Raw genomic sequence first — 21579 nt, forward strand, 5'->3', positions numbered from 1 at the left:
CAGTCCTTTCTTCTTTAAAAACAGCTTTTTATCATGTAGGAATTAGAGTTTAGAAGAGCCCAAGCAATATGAATTCTATTTACTTGGAGGGTAAGTTTGAGCTTGCCCTTATCAGGGTGGCTTTCAAACACTCTCCTTGTACAATTATGCCACATCAGACCTGTCTGGGCATGCTAATCTAGTCATTTCACTGTCCAGATGAGCATCAATACTTTTTTCCATTTAAATGATAAAATCTACCACATTAAAACATCCCATCTAATTACAACATGCTTTAGGAAGAAATGCTGCTAATTTTCTCGTCCTCTCATTTAGTACTACCATCTCAGGAAATCAATTACTGTAGGTTGTCCAGTGCCTAATAGGTCATAACTTTTAATTATCAATAATGTCAAGCTTAACAAGGTGTCAACTCCAGTATGTAATCTATTTCACTTGCTTTCTGAGTTATCTCATAATTCCTCGTTTCCTGCTATATGTTTTTCACATCAAAGATTCTACAAAGTACATTTAGTTATTTATTAGCCTTTCTTTAATATACCTGAAGCACATAATAACACTGCTAACTGGCTCCTTTCAGTAATGACAGCAAATTGCATAATATCACTGACTTGTTCTGAATGTTTAAAATGCAAAGGAAGTCACCTACTGGTAAGATGTCCTAGGCAAACAGCATGGAATGAAAAGAATGCTATCCCACCCACTTAAGGAGTTACTCACCCCCCACCCCAATTAAAGAATCATATACTTTTCACTCCACTGTTGCCCCTTCTGATCTGTCAGCACGATGTGATAAACACAAATGATAACTCCCCAGGATTCAACACAGCGTTTGAAAGAATCGCTACTAACAACCCCAGATCCCGGCATCCAAGTTTTAGAATAAAAATGCTCACCTCTGCTAGGAAGTCCACTCCACATTCTGGCAGGGCTTTCACCAGCTTTGAGAGCAACCAAGTTGGATAAACAAAACTTCCAGGATGTGACCAGTGTAACGCACGGGGCTACGGGGACTTGGCTCCAGCCCCGATTATCTGTGTGACAGTACCACGCTATATCAGTGCAGCTCCAAACCTTCCCAGATGCTGGCTTATTGCACTGCTCATTGAAAATCCTTTACACGCTGGCAACATTTTAGGGAAGGACAAGCACACTCTGAGTCATTTGTAAAGAAAGCAGAGCAATTTCAATTCTATATCTCCATGCGTGCTGAAACCAGAAGCACTGTCAACCTACAAGTCTGAGGTGGATTTATGCCGAGAAACAGGCAACCTAAGCCTTCATTATCAATGCATGAAATCAGCCACTGTGATCAAATTCAAGCAAACCACAAAAAGGATATGATTATGAAAAGCTCCACAGATTTAGCACCAAACCTTGTGGAATGAAGAATCGTCTATTGAAACTGTGTAAATGTTAAAAATAGCTCTGGCTTTTCAACAATGAGCAGAATACAGAGAAGAAATCAGTAGTCTATATTATAAGGACTTATCATAAAAGCTGCAAAAACCAAAATAGCTGCATAGGTCCCTGGGACTTTTCTATAGACAAATGAAATCACTAGAGTCTATTATAACTGTAACCCCCAAAATTCCATATATTTGACACAGATGTCCAATAAAGAGCAAGTTAAATTTCTATTAACCCCTGAGTGTCTATTGCTAAATTAAAATAAAAATGACAGTAAAAATGTGCAGGGCTATGCTAGCACCATGGCAAAATACTACCTATTTTACTCCAAGGCAAATTCTTTAACAATAAAAATTTAAACATATTCTGTGTAACAAGAAAATGGACATACAAGTAGAGAATACTTTTAACCCCATGGTCATTACTGCTTATTATTTTTAACAAAATCTATAGCTTATTAAATTCATACATCCCTACCCTAGCCACCCCCAAATTTAAACCTTTACCTTTGACCACACTTCCTCTTTTATTACTAAAACATGAGATGCACAAGCCAGCTGATATAGTCTTAAAAAGGCACAAGGTAGCTAAATCCAAGAAAGTAGCAGCAATGATTTGAGATCACAAAATATAGAGTTTGGACATGTACATGCAAAGTACAAAGCAAAAGGGACATAAAACATTTATCAAAACATCACAAAAATACTGGGCGCAATTGCTAGCAGGCTGCATTGACAAAGCACACATTTAAGGTTGTATTTAGATTTTTAAAAAAGGGTTTTAGTTTCTCATTAAGACTCTAAAGGCAGAGCAAATCAGGATCCATAAATGCAATTCCTGATTTGGGGATCTTCTATAAATGCTGTGTTCAGTTCTAATAATATGAGTAGCTCTCAGGTAGAGATACGCTTAGCAGTATCTACAATCTAAAACATTTGTGCAAAAATATGAAATATGCCATAACACACATTTACATAAAACAGCATTTTGGAGCAACAATAAACATGGCACTCCCCTGGGTACCCTCATTATGTCCCTGTGTGTGGAAGAGACCCCTTACAGGACACTGGCTAGATGCCTTTGCTTGAAGACAGTTATAGTCATACATGAGTGGGGACACACACAAATGTGTGTGTGCATGTGTGTGTGTGGGTGTACATATACCCACGTCATAGGAGCATGCACCAAACCTTTGTGGTTCCTTTCACTGCCTGAATTCCATTCATTTTGTGATTCATGAAGCCCCTAGGATTATGAGAAATAGCACTGGGAACCTCTGATCCTGAAATTGCTCCATGTCCTTTTTCTCTCTTTCTCTGTACTTTTCTCATCTTAGAAAATAGTTCATGAGAAATTGTGTGCCTAAAACTATTATTATTATACTTGCAGCTCCCTAGTAATAAAGTGAAACCATAATATTTGATTATAGGTCCTCAATCCCTTATCTAAAACCCCTAGTGCCAGATGCATTTCAGAATTCAAATGCTTTCAGATTTTAGAAAGATAATACTCTGTGTGCACTGTGATTTATATAATGCCTCCTGTGGGGTCTAGGGCAACAGCCTACAATCAGACATATTAACAATCCTGTAGTGAAATACATGTACATTCATCCTAGATGGGATAAATAAAGACTCATTAACTTCACATCAGTTCAGGTCAGGTTTTGTCATCAATATAAATGACAAAACCTTCTGATTTTCAGAGCTTCTTGGATTTCAGGAATCGCAGGTAAGAGAACATGGACCTGTAGAAATATTTACTTAAACCATTGTGATGTTATGGGTTGGAAAATGGTTCCTCTGCAAGTGCTCTCCTGCCTAGACAAAAGATTTGAAGATTAGCATTGCTTTAACAAGATAGGCAAAAAAAGGTGTATATGTGTGTGCGTGTGTGTGTGTATTCTTAATAGACATCAACAACAATGTAGAACTAAGACAGGAGCTTAACAGAACCTCAATTGCCTGCTAAGCCAGGACTCTATCTTTACGGATGTATTTGGCACTCCTTTTGAAGGAAATGCATTTTTAGTTTAAAAGTAATACATTGTGTCTTATTTGAAAAGAGGATATATTCTTAAGACATATGGATATTATGTTTTGTTTATTTGGAGTTTTCCTATGAGTTTATTTCCCAAATACTTTTCTATAGTAAGTGCATTGAAGAGCATTAACACAGCAAAGCTTTGACACTGGACTTAAGACTTTGGACCTATAGGATATTTACCATCTTCTAAGAGAACCTCTCAAGGAATTAAAAAGTTGCAGTAACACAGGATGGATAAGTCTAGGGATCCAATATACATCATGATGACTGGAGTTAATAATACCGTATTGCATACAACTGACCCTTGAACAAGGCCAGGGTTAGGGGCACTGACCCTCCATGCAGTGGAAAATCTGAATGCAATTTATAGTCAGTCCTCCCTCATTATGTGAGGTCCTGTATATCCGTGGATGTAACCAACTGCAGATCATGTAGTACTGTAGTATTTATTACTGAAAAGAATCTGCATATAAGTGGACCCACACAGTTCAAACCTATGTTGTTCAAGGGTCAAATGTACTAGAAATCTGCTAAGAAAGTAGATTTCAGGTGCTCTCACCACAAATGATTATAAGGGGAGATGAATATTTTAATTAGCTCGACTATAGTAATCATTTCACTATGTAAATGTATATTCAATCATCATGGTACATACCTTAAATATATACAATTTTTATTTTAAAAAAACTATAGGTTTCCCCCTCAACTAAGAACACTTCTTGAGTATGTCTTGAAACCCAGACTTGCAATGGGGAGGAGCCCTGGGGTGCTTGGGAGAAAAATGGTCTTCCTAATACTTTAATGTATAAAGTATAATGGAATATGTGGCTCTAATCTTAATATTTAGAATACAAACACAAGTCATGTTCCATGTGATGAAGGAAACTACATTCACTCATTTTTGACAGTACAGCATCATCTGGTGAACTCTTTCTTTAGCAACCAAAACAGTGAACTGGCGGTTTGATGAAATTCTTGCAACTTCTTTAAGAAATTGATTATCTAGAGTGAGTAACTCCCCAGGAAAAAAATCAACATCTTACACCTTTAACATCATGTCCACATAAGAAAAGATAAATGTCCAGAATCTGCAGGCAAAGATCTTACAAGGCAAGCTCACCAGAGGCAGGGTTCTAAAGTGAAGCGGGCCAACATGATGCAAATGCCATCACATTCAGCTCTTAAAAAAATTCAAAAACCAACCTACCCAGTTTCTCCAAATTCCTCATGTTTCAAAGCTGGTCTAAGAACTAGCTCCAGAAAAACTGTAAGTGCCAAGGATGAACACCAACCCTATGGTCAGTGGCAACATTCTACAAGGTTGTCTAACTTGGAACAATGTCTGTCCAACAGCCTCCTTGGCTGTGATGCTGTGAGGCATGAAAGCAGAATGTCCGTGTGAAAGAAGGTGGACAGTTAGAGTGACAACACATCATCCCACAGGGGGAATATGAACCCAATAATTTTAAGGTTCTATTGAGCCAGCTACTGAAAGCTGTTTCCCCAGAGAAGCTTAAAATAGGTAACACTTCTATTCTAAATCACCAATATTTTAAGTGTGCCTTTGATGCTTCCAATCACTCAGCCACCCAAATACTTGCTATGATTTTCTTTAAATTTTAAAATCTTGAATTTTTAAAACCTAAAAACCAAGCCTTGATATAAAACATTTGTCTGTGATACCCTGTAAAAATTCATAGTCAAAAGTATTCTTAAAGCAAAAGACTATCTGACCCTCACTAAAACAGGGTCAACTACTCTTTTTAATTCTTTTTTTTGAAAAAGTTCCATTCAAAGTCCTTTATATATCAATTCCTTAGAGCTTTGCACTTATATAATCAACATACTTCTTTAACATTTCTAAACCACATGTACAGAAGATGGAACTGTTCTATGATGACTTTTTCAGGTGACCCTCAGTGTAGTTCTAGATTTCTGACACCATCCACAACGGCTAGGCTCTATCTCAAGGCATTTGGGGTGGTGGGTGGTGGTGAAGTTATAACTGGAACCTTCATTCTATTTCCAAATTGTTCTACTTTCATAAGGAATCTCAACCTCAATAAGCTCTACAATATAAATCTCAACTGAATTTACCTGGGGAGTGTAAATGTGGGACACTATCCTTGTTTGGAAGAATAAAATTAGGATTTTGCAAAATGTTTAGAAACTTACAGTTTCTAAGTTTCAATACCGGATAAGACAAGGAGTTGGAAAAGTAGATAAATATTACTTCTACTGTGTCATGATTGGGTCTAAATTATTCCTGTGTTTTCTCATGGGATTTATACCAAGGAAATCAAATGCCCTACTTTCAAGGATCTCATCTGGCATATTTCGACTGAGACCTTTTTCCTTTCTGAGTCTGTCTCTTCATGGCAAACTACAGGCAGTCATATGGTCTCTGTCTAGTAAATGAGCTATGTAATAATTATTCCATGAAAAGGTTTTATGGACTTACAATTAATAGGTCCAGGGAAATAAGTGCAGTGTAAGTAATTTAACCCATCTGCCTCCACACTGAAACACCTTACCTACCCAGTATACTCACTGCTAAAAACTCACTGATACTGATACATCAATGATTTGTTATGCTTTCACCATGGTACTTATATTTTGCAAAAGATTTCTTGATTAAGTCATAAATGGCAAAGTGACTCATCAAAATGATAAGAAATAAAGCATATAAAACCATATGTTTATACTGCAAAAGTAAAATATGGCATCGTATTGATGAATTCTAGCCCCATCTCTGCCTCCACACACAAACATAAGTTTGCCATTAACAATTTGTTTATTTTTCAGGGGCTGCGCTTGCGGCATATGGAAGTTCCCAGGTTAGGGGTCAAAGCAGAACTATAGCTGCCAGGCTAGGCCACAGCCACAGCAACGTTGAATCTGAGCCGAGCCTGCGACCTGCACCATAGATCACAGCAATGCCAGATCCTTAACCCACTGAGAAAGGCCAGGGATCAAACCAGCATCCTCACGGATACTAGTTGGATTCATTTCCGCTGCACCACGACAGGAATGTCCCATCATTAACAATTTATGTTTGTATGTAGTATCTCTTAAAATGGACTATAATTTTTTCCAGACAAGGTGAACCATTATGATTTTAAGTAGTAATTTTTATTCCTGAAAACTGGAGAAAAATCTCCCCTACCCCTTCCTCTCAATCTCTCTCTCTCTCTCACACACACACCCCAATAGCTCCCCTATCATAGCAGATGCTCAGAAAAATTCTGTCAAATGAGCATGTTCCTGCCCACACACATTTTCACCCCTCTGTATTTCTTTGCTTTCCCATACTCATTAATAAATTCCAGCAAAATGTGGTGGGTTTAGGAATAAGGCTAATATCTTATTTTTAGTATACTTGTAGCACCATCTTGTGGTAATTCCCCAGCATTGCCATTTCAAGTTTAATTTCTAAACTTCCAAAAAATGTTTCAGAAAATACTTTTGAGGATAAATTTTACACTTTAAATATCTATGAGATGTAACATAAGAATTTGGCTTATATATGTAAAAACCCACATACATATCTTAATAGTTATTATACTTATCAGAGTGCCCCCTGACCCCAGAAGCTATTTCTTGAACGTAGAATTGGAAGGAAAATAAGAGATCATTAGAAGGGAAGGGGGGTAAAAACAGCCAAAGATCCTGGAGCCATCAGCAGCACAGAATACGGCAGCAAAGAAACGAACAGAGTATACAACGCTCCAACTGACAACCCATTTTCGGATCTTGCCCTCCATCCCCAAAACCCATCCTTAATTTTTCCCCCTCTAGCCCCAAAGTGTCCTCAACTTAAAAATCTACTCAAACTCAGTTCAGAATTTGTAAGGCCAAGTGGAAGATGCCGCCTCTCACACCAAGAGGCAGAGTCTGTTTTCCCAGCACTTGAATTTGTCATGGTCTTGGGACTAGTTTCGACCAAAAGAACACAGTGGTTGCAGTGTCCACCCTTGCTGTCTGGCAGTGCTGCTCTATGGCTTTCCTGGAATAAAGCCTGGTCTAACCTTCTCAAAGAGGAGAGTTCACTGGCGAGAGTGGCCCGGCCTGCAGCCAGCACCAACTTCTAGAACTACATATGAGGGCATTTTTGACCCTCCAACCCAGTGGGTATGCCAGCTACCTGCAGCTGCATGACTGACCTCCACTATGTCCCAGGCAAGAAGCACCTGGCTGACATTGGCCCCGATCTCTGACCTATAGAATCATGATTAAAATTTAGAAATTAAAAAAAAAAATCTCTAAAGCTTCTCCAGCCTTCCTGAGTTCTTGTCTTTCATTCTCATCTTCTCTCTCCAAGGGATGTTCCTCCCTCTCTTGCACTCACACTTCATTCCAGTGATAGTAAACTACCTAGAATTTATCCCAACATGCATCTACACTGCCATCCTCTCTACCTGGAATGTTGTTTTTCCTTGAATAACTTGACACTCACTTTTTAAAATTAATCACAAACATCACCTCATCTAGGAAGCCTTCTCTGATCTTAGTAAAGTTGACTGGCCCTTTCTCTGTGCCACATTTACCTTATATGGAGATATATCATTGTTCTTAGTATATCACAGTGTCATTCATTTATTTATATATCTGTCTTCTTTTAACTCCTATCTTAAGAGACTATTTTATTCATCTCTGTAGACATTTGATAATTTTTAAAAAGTAAAATCCTAAAATTTGTGTTATCATTTTTGATAATGCTACTAGAATATGGGTGTTTTAGGTGGAACTTTCATTATGATTTTTTTTAACTGAAATTCTTATTGAGATAATTGGAGATGTACATGCAGTTGCATGAAATAATATAGGGAATTACCTTGAACACCTTTCCAGCTTCCACTAAAGGTAACATTTTGTAAAACTAGAGAATAATATCACAATCAGGATACTGACATGGATACAATCTACTGATCTTATCCAGATTATCCCAATTTTATGTGTATTCATGTGTATGTATGTATGTGTGTTTGTCACCTGTGTAGTTTCATGAATCCACCACCACAGGATGCCTCATGTTGACCCTTTATAATCATACACACTTGCCTCCTGACACCTGCCTCCAGTGCTAACCCCCAGGAACCACTAATTTATCCTCCATTTCTAAAATCTTGTCATTTCAAAAATGTTATATAGACTCAGTATGTAACCTTGTGGGATTTTTTCCACTTAGCGTAACTCCCTAGAGATTCATCCAAGTTGTTACATGTATCAATAGTTTATACTTTTTTATTATGGAGTAGTATTCCATGATATGGATGTATCACATGTTAACAATTCACTCCCAAAAGATACCCACATCAAATCTTGGGACTTGTGAATTTTTCCTTATTTGGAAAAGGATCTTTACAGATGTGATTATGTTAAGAAGTCTGAGACTCAGAGAAAATGTTCAGGGGTCCCTAAATCCAATTTCAAGTATCCTCATATGAGGGAAGCTGAGGGAAATTTGAGACAGACTGAAGAGAAGACACAGACACACCAGAGAAGGTGATGTGAAGACAGAGGTGGAGATTGAAGTGATGCAGCCACTGGGCATCAGAAGATGGAAGAGACAAGAAACGGATTTTCCTTAGTGCTCCTGGAGGGAGTGCAGCCCTGCTAAATTTCAGACTTAGAGACCCTAAAACTTGAATTCCTTTTGTTTGGGACTACTAAAGTTGTATTAATTTGTTATAGCAGTCGCAGGAAACAGAATTGTTTGTAGTTTTTGGCTACTATGAATAATGCTGCTTTGAAATTCATATAGATTTTTGTGGCAACATATGTTTTCATTTCTCTGGAATATATTCCCAAAAGTACAATAGCTGAGTCGAATGGTGATTGCATGTTCAGTCCTATAAGAAACCTTCAAATTATTATCTTTCTTTCTTTCTTTCTTTTTTTTTTTTTTTTTTTTTTTTTTGGTCTTTTCTAGGGCCACACCCATGGCCTGTGGAGGTTCCCAGGCTACGGGTCTAATTGGAGCTGTGGCTGCCGGCCTATGCCATAATCACAGAAACGTGGGATCTAAGCCGCGTCTGCGACCTACACCACAGCTCATGCAACACCAGATCCTTAACCTACTAAGCAAGATCAGGGATCAAACCCATAACCTCACAGTTCCTAGTCAAATTTGTTAACCATTGAGCCACGACAGGAACTCCCCCTTCGAACTATTTTCTAGCATGGCTGTACCATTTTACATTTCCATTAGCAATGTAAGAGTGATTCATTTTCTCTTCATCCTTGTCAGCATTTGATGTTGTCACTGTTTCTTATTTTAGCCATTCTGACTGGTATACAGCGAAATCTCTGGTTTTATCTTGCATTTCCCCAATGACTAATGATGTCGAAAATCTTTCATGTACCTATTTGTCATCTGTATATCCTTTTCAGTGAAATTTCCCTTCCCATCTTTTGCCCATTTTCTTATTGGATTATTTGACTTTTTTTCTACTATTGAGTTTTAAGAGTTCTTTATGTATTCTAGATCATTTGTTAGATATGTGGTTTGCAAATATTTTTACCCTCTGTAGCTTATACTTTCATTCTTTTCACATGGTATTTTACAAAGCAGAAGTTCTTAATTTTGAATGAAGTCTAATTTATCAATTTTCCAATTTGTGGATTATGCTTTTGGTGTCAAATCAGAACTCTTTGCCTAGATCTAGGCCCCAGAGATTTTCTTCAGTTTTCTTTCCCTTAAGTTTTATATTTTTGTTTTGCATTTAAATCTATGATCAAAAAAAAAAAATCAAAGCAGTTCCCATTGTGGCACAATAAAAATGAATCCAATTAGTATCCATGAGGATGCAGGTTCAATCCCTGGCCTCGCTCAGTGGTCAGGGATCTGGCATTGCTGTGAGCTGTGGTGTATGTAGGTCACAGATGTGGCTCAGATACCCCATTTCTGTGGCTGTGGTGTAGGATGGCAGGTATATCTCCAATTTGACCCCTAGCCTGGAAACTTCCATATGCCATGGGTGCATAAATCTATAATCCATTTTGTTTAATTTTTGAATATTGTATAAAATTTAGGTCAAACTTAGTTTTTGTTGTTTTGGGGGTTGTTTTGCCTACAGATGTGCAATTACCCTAGCACCATTTGTTGAAAAGACTATTTTTCTCCCTTGAATTGAATTTGAAGTTTCAAAAGTCAATCGAGCATATTTGTGTGGATTTATATTTCTGGGGTTTGTAGTTTCTTCCATTGATCTACATGTCTGTACCTTCATTAAAAATAGAAAACACAGTTTTGATTGCTTTAGTTATGTAGTAAGGCTTGATTTTGGGTAGAGATTTTTCCTGCTTTATTTCTTCTTTGTCAGGATTTCTTTAGCTATTGTAGGGACTGTGCTCTTTAGATTAAACTTGTCTATGTCTACAGTAAATCTTGCTAGGTTGATAGGAGTTGCATAAGATCAGTTTGGGGAAAAGTGACATTTTAATTGTGTTGAGTTTTCCAATCCATGAATATGGTATGTCTCTACTTCTTTAGATCTTCTTGATTTCTAAATGTTTTGTGATTTTCAGCAGATTTCTGTACATGTTTTTTAAAGAATATATCTAAGTATTTCATTTTTGAGAGAGTGATTATAAATAAATGACACTGTGCTTTTAAACGTAAGTTTCCATATGATCATTTTTAGTGATATAAAGATATAGATATATAAATACACGATTGGTTTTTGTGTGCTCTCCTGCAAACTTTCCTACATTCTTTGGGATTTAGACATAGACCATAATGTCATCAGCAAAGAGAAAAAGTTATACTTCTTCTTTCCAATTTGTATGCCTTTTATTTCTTTATTCTTGCCTTATTGTGGTGGCTAGAACTTTCAGTACGATGTTGAATAAGAGAGATGAGAGTGGATATCCTTACCTTGCTCTTGATCTCAGGGAAAAGCAGTCTTTCACAATTAAGCATGATGTTAACTATAGATTTTTTGTAGATGTTCCTTACTAAATTGAGCCAATTCCCCTCTATTCCTAACTTGCTGAGATTTTTTTTTTTAACAAAAATGAGCGTTGTGTTTTCTCAAATGCTTTTATTGCAGCAATTGATATGATCGTATGATTTTTCTTCTGTATTTGTTGATATGGTGTTTTTTATGTCTTGGTTTTCTAATGTTGAACCAGTCTTGAAAATCTGGAATAAATCCTACTTGGTCATGGTGTATAATTCTTTCTATACATTGGTGGATTTCAGTTTGTTTATATTTTGTTGACAGTTTTTCAGTCTAAGTTCATGAGAGACATTAGTCTGTAGTTTTCTTGTTTTATTTTTTATTTATCTGATTTTGGTATCAGACAATAAAAATTGGGAACTGTTTCCTCCTCTTCTATTTCTTGAAAAAAACTGTAAAATTGGTGTCCTTTAAATGCTTGTACAATTTTCCAGTGAACCCATGTGGATCTAGAAATTTCTATTGGTGGTGCTTTGTAATTATGAATTCAACCTATTTTATTATAGCCCTGTTCAGATTGTCTATTTTGTCTTGTTGCATATGGTAGTTTATAGTTTCTGAAGAACTGGTTCATTTTTCTAAGTTATCAGATTTCTGAACATAAGTTTCTTTTGTAGTATTTGCTTATTACATTTATAAAATTGTTCCAAACTCTTTAGTAATATCATCTATTTCATCTGTGTTTCCTTTCTTTTTCATCTTTGTCATTCTTTCTAAAGGCTTGTAAATTTCACTGAATTTTTCAGAGTCGACTTTTCATTTTATTGAATTCTCTATTGCTTTCTTATTTTCAATTTCAGAGATTTCTGCTCTTCATCTTTATTATTTCCTTCTTGTTTTGGGTTGCTTTTTTCTTCTTTCTAGCTTACTTGTTAGAAACCTCTTCTCGTTTCTAATATAAGCATTTAGTGCTATTAATTTCTCTCTCACTACTGTTTTAATTACATCCCACAAATTTTTGATATTTAAAATTTTCATCCAGTTCTATGTATTTTTATTTCCTTTGTGTATTTTTTGACTCATGAGTTATTTAAGAAATATGTTGTTTAATTTTCCTTTTGGTTATTATACATTTCTAGTTTAATGTTGTTATGGTCAGGGAACATACTGTGTATGATTACAATTCCTTTAAATGTTTTAAGGTTTGTCTTATGGCCCAGAATATGGTGTCTCCTGGTGAATATCATGGGCACTTGAAAAAAATATATATGTTTTCTACTGTTGTTGGGTGGAGTTCTATATAAATGAGTTAGATCCTGTCAGTTGATTGTGTTGTTCAGCTTTTCTATACCCTTGCTGAGTTTGTCTAGTAATTCTATCAGTTGCTGAGAGGGAGGTGTTACACTCTTCAGTTGAGGATTTATATATTTCTTCTTTCAGCTCTATAAGTTTTTGCCTCACATATTTTTGAGGCTCTGTTGCTTGATGCATGGACATTTAGGATCATTATGTCTTCCTGGTGGACTGAACCTTTTGTCATAATGTAATCTCTGTCTCTAGTAACTTTCTTTGCTCTTAAGCCTACCTTATCATGTACTAATGTAGTTAACAGATAATCCTGGCTTTTTATTACTGTTTGCATGGCATATTCTTTTCCATTCTTTTTCTTTCAGCCTACTTGTGCCATTGACTGTAAAGTAAGTTTCTTGTAGGCAGCATATAACTGGGTAAGTTTTTTTTTTATCTTTTCTAAAAATCTCTGTCTTCTGATTGATATATTTGGGCCATTTCCATTTAAGGAAATCATATGTTAGTGCTAAGTCTGCCATTTTATTATTCACTTTCTATTTGTTTCCTCTGATTCTCATTTCTCTGTTCCTCTTTTATTGTCATCCTATGGATTTCTTAAAAAATTTTTAGGACTCCATATTGATTTAATAACATTCTTTTTTGATTGTATTGCTTTGTATAGTTTTCAGAGTGGTAGATATGGGTATTACAATATACATGCTTATGACAATATACTGGTATCACTATTTAGCTAAACCTTAGCTATTTAAGGGTTCAAAGGAAGTATAGAAATCTTACTTCCATTTAGGTCCCTTTAACTTCCCTACTTTTATTTTTATTTTTTTGTCCTTTTAGGGCCACACCTGCAGCATATGGAGGTTCCCAGGCTAGGGGCCTAATCGGAGCTATAGCCACCACCCTACGCCAGAGCCACAGCAACGCCAGCTCTGAGCCGCATCTGCGACCTACACCACAGCTCATGGCAATGCCGGAACCTTAACCCACTAAGCAAGGCCAAGGATCGAACCTGCAACCTCATGGTTCCTCGTCTGATTCGTTTCCACTGCACCACGATGGGAACTCCTAACTTCCCTACTTTTAATTATTATTTTCTTAAGTATCATAGTTAAATTTTGTTTCAATAATCAAATATGATTTATAAAACATATCAGGAAAAAGATAGTGATGATTAATTTTATGTGTCAATTTGACTGAGCCATGGGGTGCCAATATATTATTCAAATATTATTCTGGGTGTTTTTGTGAGTTTGTTTTTGAATGAATTTCACATTTAAATCTATAGACTGAGTAAAACAGATTCCTCTCCTTGATGTGGGTGGGTCTTATCCAGTCAGTTGCAGGCTTGAATAGAACAAAAGGTTGACCCCTCCCTGAATAGGAGGGAATTCCTCTTGACTGAATAGGAGGGAATTCCTGACTGCCTTTGACCTAAGCTATCAATTTTTTTCCTGCCTTCAACTTAAACTGAAACATTAGTTTTTCCTGGGTCACAAGTCTGCCAGTCTTTGAACTAGAACTACATCATTAGCTTTTCTGGTACTTTTTCTTTAGTTTTCTGACTGCTTACCTTAGGGCTTCTCAGCCTCCATTTTCATATGAGCCAATTCCTTTAATAAATATTCTTATTAAATATGTATATACATAGATGTATATATCCTATTGATTCTGTTTCTCAGGAGAACCCTTACCAATGCAGACAGTCTATCATATGTGCCTATATTTCTGCTTTTTCAATTGTTCTTTCTTCCTTACTAAAGCTCTAAGATTCATTCTTTTATCATTTCTTCTCTATTTTAAAAAGTTTCTTTGACCAATCCTTAAAGGTAAAATTGCTAATAATAAATTCCTTTGTCTCTCACAAAATTTCCCAGAAGTGGTAACAGAAACTTACTCATAGGCAGTATGAGTACCTCTTCCCCTGGAGTTGCATCTTGATTTGGAGTGAGGAGCAGAGGGTACTTATGGGATTACATAGTGTCAAGGCTCAGATAGGAGAGTTTAAGGCTTGTCAAATCTGCACATAAGCATCTGCTATAAAATTTTTATTTCTGTCTGATATTTGGTTATTAGTTCATGCTTGTACTACAGGGATATTTCCTTATTAACAACTAGGAGGGATCTCTGGGTAGGCCCGCATTTCACTCATAGCACATGGGAAATATTCTCCTGCCACCACTCCAATCCAGGCTGCAGGAAAACCTGTTTCCCTGCTCCTCTCAGAAGCTCTGTGGTTCCCAGGCTCATCCAGCAGCCTCTGTGATCATGAAGCCCACAGGAAATTAGGAGAGTGTTTCAGGTCCATCTGCCCATCCTTACTAGGGGCCAGGAACACCAGCCCTTGTGGACTCTTTGAAGGATGGAAGCCTGCATCTATTTTGTCTAAAACCAAGACTCATCTGTGGCTTCTGTTATTTCCACCCACTCATTATAACTGGATGGGGAAAGGAATAGGGATCCTTGACATGCAGACAAAATTATTTAAGCTCTCTTTGCTTCGCCTCTGATTCTCCCTTCTGTAGCCCAGAGTGTTCTAAAATGGCTTTAGGGGCATACTAAGAACTTCCTGTTCTTTCTTCCTGTTCTTTCATACTAAATTCTAAACTTAGTGAAAGAATTGCAAATGGGTTGGAGTCAGTTACCTCTTATTCAGAGAAATAGTCCAACTCCTTACCACTATTCCATGGACCCTACACCTACCCTGCCAACCCCCAAACCAGAATAAGACTGACAGAGAGGAGGGGAAGTTCATTCTGAGGTTAGTAGTTCTTTAAGGTTTATCTCTATTACCACATCTTTCTTTTCTCCTTTGGGGAGGAGATGTGTTATTTTCCTCTCTGTATTAGTCTGCTAGGGCTGTTGTAATCAAGTACCAACAACATTTTAGTTTAACAACACAAATTTACCACTTCATAGTTCTGGAGGCCAGAAGTCCAAAATCAAGGTGTTGCAGGGTAGGTTCTTTCTGAGGAAAGGATCAGTTCCAGGCCTCTCTCCTCAGTTGGAAGATGATTAAATTCTCCCTGGGTTTTCACATCATCTTGCTTTTGTGTGCACCTGTCTCTGTGTCCAGATTTCCCCTTCTTATTATGATATCAGTCATACTGGATTAGAGTCAACCTTAACGACCTCATTCTAATTTAATTTCCTCTGTAAAGACTCTCTCTCCAAAAAAGGTCACATTCTGAAGTACTGTGGATTACGACTTCAATATATCTTTTTTTTGGGGGGGGGGGGAACAGGGGAGTAAATCCCTAAAGCCAAGCAATGGGTAAAAAGGGAGATTGGCATTTTGTTCTCTGATTAAGTGCCTGTTTTGTCAGTGGACTTATTAGTCTCCCCTGTGCTACATGAGCAGATAAGAGAAATACGGAGAGAAACTCCCCATCCCCACTTAATCCACCTCTATTTTCCTGGGCCTTCAGCAGCTCTAGATTTTCAAGGGGAATGTTGGTTATCAGGTGGATTCTCTACATGACCCCCAAGCCCTAAGAGGTGATAGGTAGATGACAGTAAAGGACACGATCATGCCAGGAATAATGCAGTGTAGGAGAAAGAGGCACACATGGTTGCTACCAACTTGGGGTGAGATGGAAGATGAAGCCCATCTTAAAGACTCCCAATGTCTAAGGGACCATTTAAGGGAGCTCCCCCATAGATGTTAGGAGCATGTGTGACCCACAGAGAAAACCAGAATAGTAACTACCTCCCAAGAAGAGCACCACAACCTTGTCAAGGCTATGAGGTAAGGACACCCCCACCTCTCCATCCCACCATGGTTCCCCACCACCTGGGAAGAAGGGCAGGCTGAGTGAGGGGTGGCATGAGAGCCAGCCATGCCCCAACTTTCACTCTAAGCCTCTAGCCAAATCTTATTTTGGCTGTGAAGTGGATGGTTTTATAAATAGAATTGAATCTTCTAAATCAGATAATCCCTCTGAGTATACAAAAGTGAAAAGTTATGGGCTGAGAAGGTATGAAGGGAGCTGCTATCCAGTAGGAAAAAGGCATCTGAGTGACCAAAACTGGGGGAAGTGCCTGGAAAAATAAAACCTGGTCAGGTTTGCTCCTCAATGAGTTGAGACTCCAAACAGTAGGTAATGTGCACATGCATACAAAGCAGCACTAAGATAGCTTTCACTCTGGTTCCTGCTGTTTCATTTAGCATGACACCATGGGCAGCTTCCCCTTTCATTAGGTATTCTTCAGAAAGGCAATTTTTAATGACTATGGTTTCTATCATTCATCTTATAAATGTATTATAACGTATTTAACCTTTCTCCTATTGGACATTCAGGATACATTTACTATTTTGGAATTATAAATCATGACACAATCACCTCTGTGCATATATCTCTGTCCCGTTTCTATTTCAAACAGGAGACATTTTTATACCTACTTTTTTTTCAGATGGGAGGATTAATGTTAACCAATTTCAGAAGTTAAATGATTTGCCTTCATCATATGCTAAACTCGAGCCTTTTGAGAATGAATCACTGACTATCTTACCAGTATATGAAAACTATCCTTTATGCCTAATGCAAAACTTGAAAAGCTGTCTCATTTTCTTATCCATTTTCCTATATAGTAATAGCCAGTGTTATAGTAGATAATGAGAAATGTTTTATTTATAGAATATATCTGTAACATTTTGTGTATGTCTTAGCTAAGTGTATTTTATATCAGTAGCTAATTTCATTAGCATGGGAGAAAAATGGAGAAATTCATGAACTGGAGCTTTACATGTTTGTTTTCAAAACCCATCAAAGAGACAGTTTTCCATACATTTGAGACCACAAATATATTATAGCACATAAGTCTGAATGTAATCTGAGTTTACTGAGTGGTAGGAAACAACAGCAAAATAGTGATGGAGAAATATGGCTTCACTACTAATTAAATATGGTTAAAACTCTGGATCTGCAATTTCCATGCTGTGTAAACTTAGGCAAATTTTATCTCTGTACCTCTGTTCCTATTCTGTAAATTAGCAATAATCACAGTACCTACCTCAGGCTTCATGAGAAGATTAAATGGGGCGGGGGGGGGGAAGCTCTTAGGACCAGAATATGCCCCACAGAAAATTTTCATTTAATGTTAGCTACTTATATTACCTCTTTTAGAAACCACAGGTCAACCTCAATTTAAGCACAGACATTTGGATTCTAACATGTAATTCAAACCTTTACTCGGGGCTATTTACATATTTTAGTATGTAAATGCACATACATTAATGCACCTGTGAATATTTATAACAACCGTCATCAAAATAAGTAAATATAAAATGGAAAAGTAATTTTTCACTATTGTAGAAAGTGTATATCTTGTATCTTCTAAGTTCCTTTAAATCCCTTCACAACGTAAGTATTGACTGAAGAAAATAAGTTAATGCAATTAAATCATATACTGGGAAAAGAGTGGTTAGGTTTAGTTTGAAATATGAAAATTATTTATTTATAGCAAACAAACAAAAGTAATTTTTACCAGAGCTGAATATGGATCACTGTATAACCTCAAGAAATTAAAAACTATGTAACAGCAATGAGTGAAATTCCAACCAAGGGCTGCATGGGCGGCGCATGGTCCCACTTCAAGTTGAAGCCTCATTACCAAAACAAACACTTGCTAGTGAGGAATTTGGAGGAGACTTACCCTGGCTTCCCACGTGAACCTGGGGAGGAGGCCTACTTTCTGTAGAAACCTTCACCATAGACAACAGTCCATTTCAGATTTCTCTTTAGTTTTGTGTTACAGGGACAAAGCTCGATGACTAGCAATGTGGAGGAGTCAGCATTGCCCAAGGACAAGGTAAAGGATTTGTAAGACTGTTTAGAATTCAGCGTGGTTGCAGGAATGAGAAAATTCCAAAGTTTCTGCCTCTACCCTGCCCACAGGAAAGTGTGAGAGGCAAAAGGCAGGGCAAGCGATTGCGGTGGTGCTGGAGCTCAGAGGTAAGCCTTGTTGGTTTTGGCAATCCCTGTTCCTATTGTTAGAACACCACCAGCTTGCGGCTGCCAACGCCCTAAAAGAAGAGCACAAGTCTAGCACACAAGATTAATGTTTCTTTCCTGCATCATGGGATGTTATAAATAAAGCTGGAGCTTTTTATATACTATCTAATAGTATGCTATTCAACAGAAAGCAGATGAAGGAAACCAAAGAAAGCCTAATTCTGCAGAAAGGAGAAAAAAAATGAACATTACTGACCCATTTTAAACACATTTCAAAATATATTAAGAAATGTTCACATACTATTGAGATATAGAACTAAGTCCGTGGTCCAATACGCAAACTGCGTTTATATATATTTGTGTCTAGTATAATATATATTCATAACAATAAAAATAAGTATCCTGAGAAGTAAAAAACAGCTTTTAGATATTACCTGTAGGATAGAGAATACATACATATTAGTGGTGGTAGTTTCAAGGTGAATGATAAGCCTTGCTCTAAATCCTTCATGTTCTAGAACAGAAGCACTTCTCTCAGCAGTAAATGGGGCCCCAGGCCCTCCCACCTACCTGTGCTGGTGTGGGTGCTAGGGCTGGCCAGCTGTGGCCCTGAGCCCTGAGCTGAGGGTGGGGGCTGTCCATCACTCAGCTGCTTGACTCGCTTGCGGTGAGATTTGCCATTGTAATGGACTTGGGCCTGGGCTGCAGAGTTTAGCTGGATGTTGCACACCTCACAGAAGGAGAACAAGATTTTCTTTTTCTCTTTACTCAGCTGGTCCTCAGGCTTGTCATTCTTTATCCCCTTTTCCTCAAAGCCCCGTAGAAAAGTTGCCATATTCATAATTCCATCTTCAGAGGAATTGTCAGGGCTTAAGGAATATGTCATACCTGAAAAAAAAAAAAAGTACAAGTGCTTATGAAATATATGCCTTCTTATTTTCTGGTATGATTATAATTAATTTTCACGGTAAAGCTCAAGTTAAAATCTGCCAGCTATTCAGTGTTCACTCTTGGAAAAAGGTATCAAAGTATTTAACTGAGCAAATATGGTCTTTGAACATGTGTTTCCTGTATCTGGAGAATTTTCTATTCCATCCTTGCCCCTCCTCCCAATACTTCAAAATTCTTTCGCCCTTTTAACTCCTGCCCACCCGAGATCTTAGCTGGAATGTCACCTTCTCCAGGAAACCTGTCTGACCCTGGGGATAGAGCACGATTACATGCTCAGGTAGTGCTATGTGGACACCCTTCAGAACACCTAGCACCCTGTGCACTTCCTTGTGTCTATGCAATTATTTGATTTATGTCTGTTTCCCCAGCAGAGTATAAGCCCAGTGGGGGCAGTAACCTCATTTCTGGATATCTCTTAGACCTAGAATGGTACCTTTTACATAATAGGCTTTCAAATATCTATTGAAGGAAGGATAGAATAATAAATGATGCCATGAATTCGTCATCATGTAGAAAGGATATGTGTAGACACAAAGGTATATACAATACACACACACCTGCCAAGGGACACAAGCCTTAAACTGAGGAGGAAGTATATAACAAAGATTAAATACATTATGTCGGCAACTTACATTGGGTTGTATTCCAAAACCCCTTTATAAGTCAGCCAGTGGAAATCTGAACATATTTTCTTATAGATGTAGAAAAATAAATTGTTTTTAGGTATCCAGATTATCCCATAAACATCAGTTTAATCTTTGATGAAGTTGAAATGCAGAACATCTGAAATACAAAATAACAGAAATACAATACGTGGTAAGCTAGTAACTAAAAAGTAGAAAAAGAATAAGACATATAGGATACAATTCTATTTATTTTTAAGTGCTGATTTTCATTTATTTAGATAATGATAAATTATTTATTTAGATAGTGATAAATTATAACCTAAATGAAGATTTCAAAGGAGAATTTTCAGTACATGAAGAATCTTGGGTAATGAGGATGACCTTGACTAACATGTAATTTTTTCATTTTCATTAATACCAATATTACTAGCATGTTTATACTTATCAGTGTCATTATTACAATGCTTTTGATTCTCAACTAGAATAAGGAAAAAGATACTCTCATAGAAGAAAGAGAACAATATTCAGAGACTAATTGGGCAAAAACTAAGCGAAAGGGGCCATGCAAGAAAAATATTTGGCTGTGCTATGAGGGATGAAGTGTCCAGATAAAAGAAGGATTGTAGTTTGTGTTTGGGATTCTGCTTGTAGGAAAAACTCAAAGATACTGGCTTTGAGTAGTTCTGTTGATTGAAGTTGGCTTGGAACTCTATGGAAGGGAAAAAGCAACTAAAGACTAGACCATATGTGAAGCATTCACAGGCTGAATGTTTAAAATCAGAAAACAAGTTATAGTACATAGGGCATGATTATGAAGATATTGATTCTACGCATAAAGCACATCAAGAACACATTTACCCATGACGCCCTGTTGCAAAGTGCCATCCACCCTGCTGTACACCTGAAACTAATACAACATGGTTAGGTCAACTCTACTCCAACAAAATTTAAGAACAATACAAAACAAACAAAAAAGTGCCTTCCACATTATACTATAGGTTAAGTCATAACCTTCAGGAAGTTGTTAGAAAATTGCTAATTTTGATAGGTTAAACCTATTTGTTCCATAAATATTTTCTCCTAATGCCACCAATTTAAGGAACTCTACTCCACAAAATTTTCCAAGTGAATCTATTCCTTTCAGCTCTCCATCAAGGCCTGTTCTTCCTTAAAAACCTATTCAGACTACATGTAAATCAAGTGTAAGTAATTCCTATAGCTTAGTTGCAGAAAATAATTCCATTATTATTGAAATGTGATTTGAAGTGCACATATATCAATATTTTTGCTGCATTCCCTAAATCTAAAATACTATGATGTCACAAAGCTATTTTTCTCATAAAACTTTAGAAAATCTCAGCAGCATCTAAAAATTATGTTCAA

General features: G+C 37.1%; 1 protein-coding gene across 10 annotated transcripts in view; it reads right to left on the minus strand.

The window, feature by feature from the left end:
* Positions 1 to 20353, minus strand: part of ZNF385B (zinc finger protein 385B) — a 332296-nt gene extending 311943 nt beyond the window's left edge. For 7 of the 10 annotated variants that reach the window (XR_014829856.1, XR_014829851.1, XR_014829853.1 and 4 more), the window contains exon 1: positions 897 to 1078. Coding sequence is in view for 3 of the 10 variants with exons in the window: in XM_021075639.2 (XP_020931298.1) it covers positions 897 to 921 (25 nt within the window). In the remaining 7 variants the exon portion in view is untranslated. Of the gene's footprint in view, positions 1 to 896; positions 1079 to 19185; positions 19508 to 20202 lie in introns of those variants that run through there. The other 3 variants (XM_085000007.1, XM_085000006.1, XM_085000009.1) reach the window with 2 other exon arrangements.
* Positions 20354 to 21579: the final 1226 nt, after the last annotated feature.

This window comes from Sus scrofa, chromosome 15 (genome assembly GCF_054392235.1).
Source record: "Sus scrofa isolate SSC_HxYL_T2T_F1_AM1 chromosome 15, Sscrofa_HxYL_maternal_Yorkshire_Landrace_v2.0, whole genome shotgun sequence".
NCBI lineage: Eukaryota > Metazoa > Chordata > Mammalia > Artiodactyla > Suidae > Sus > Sus scrofa.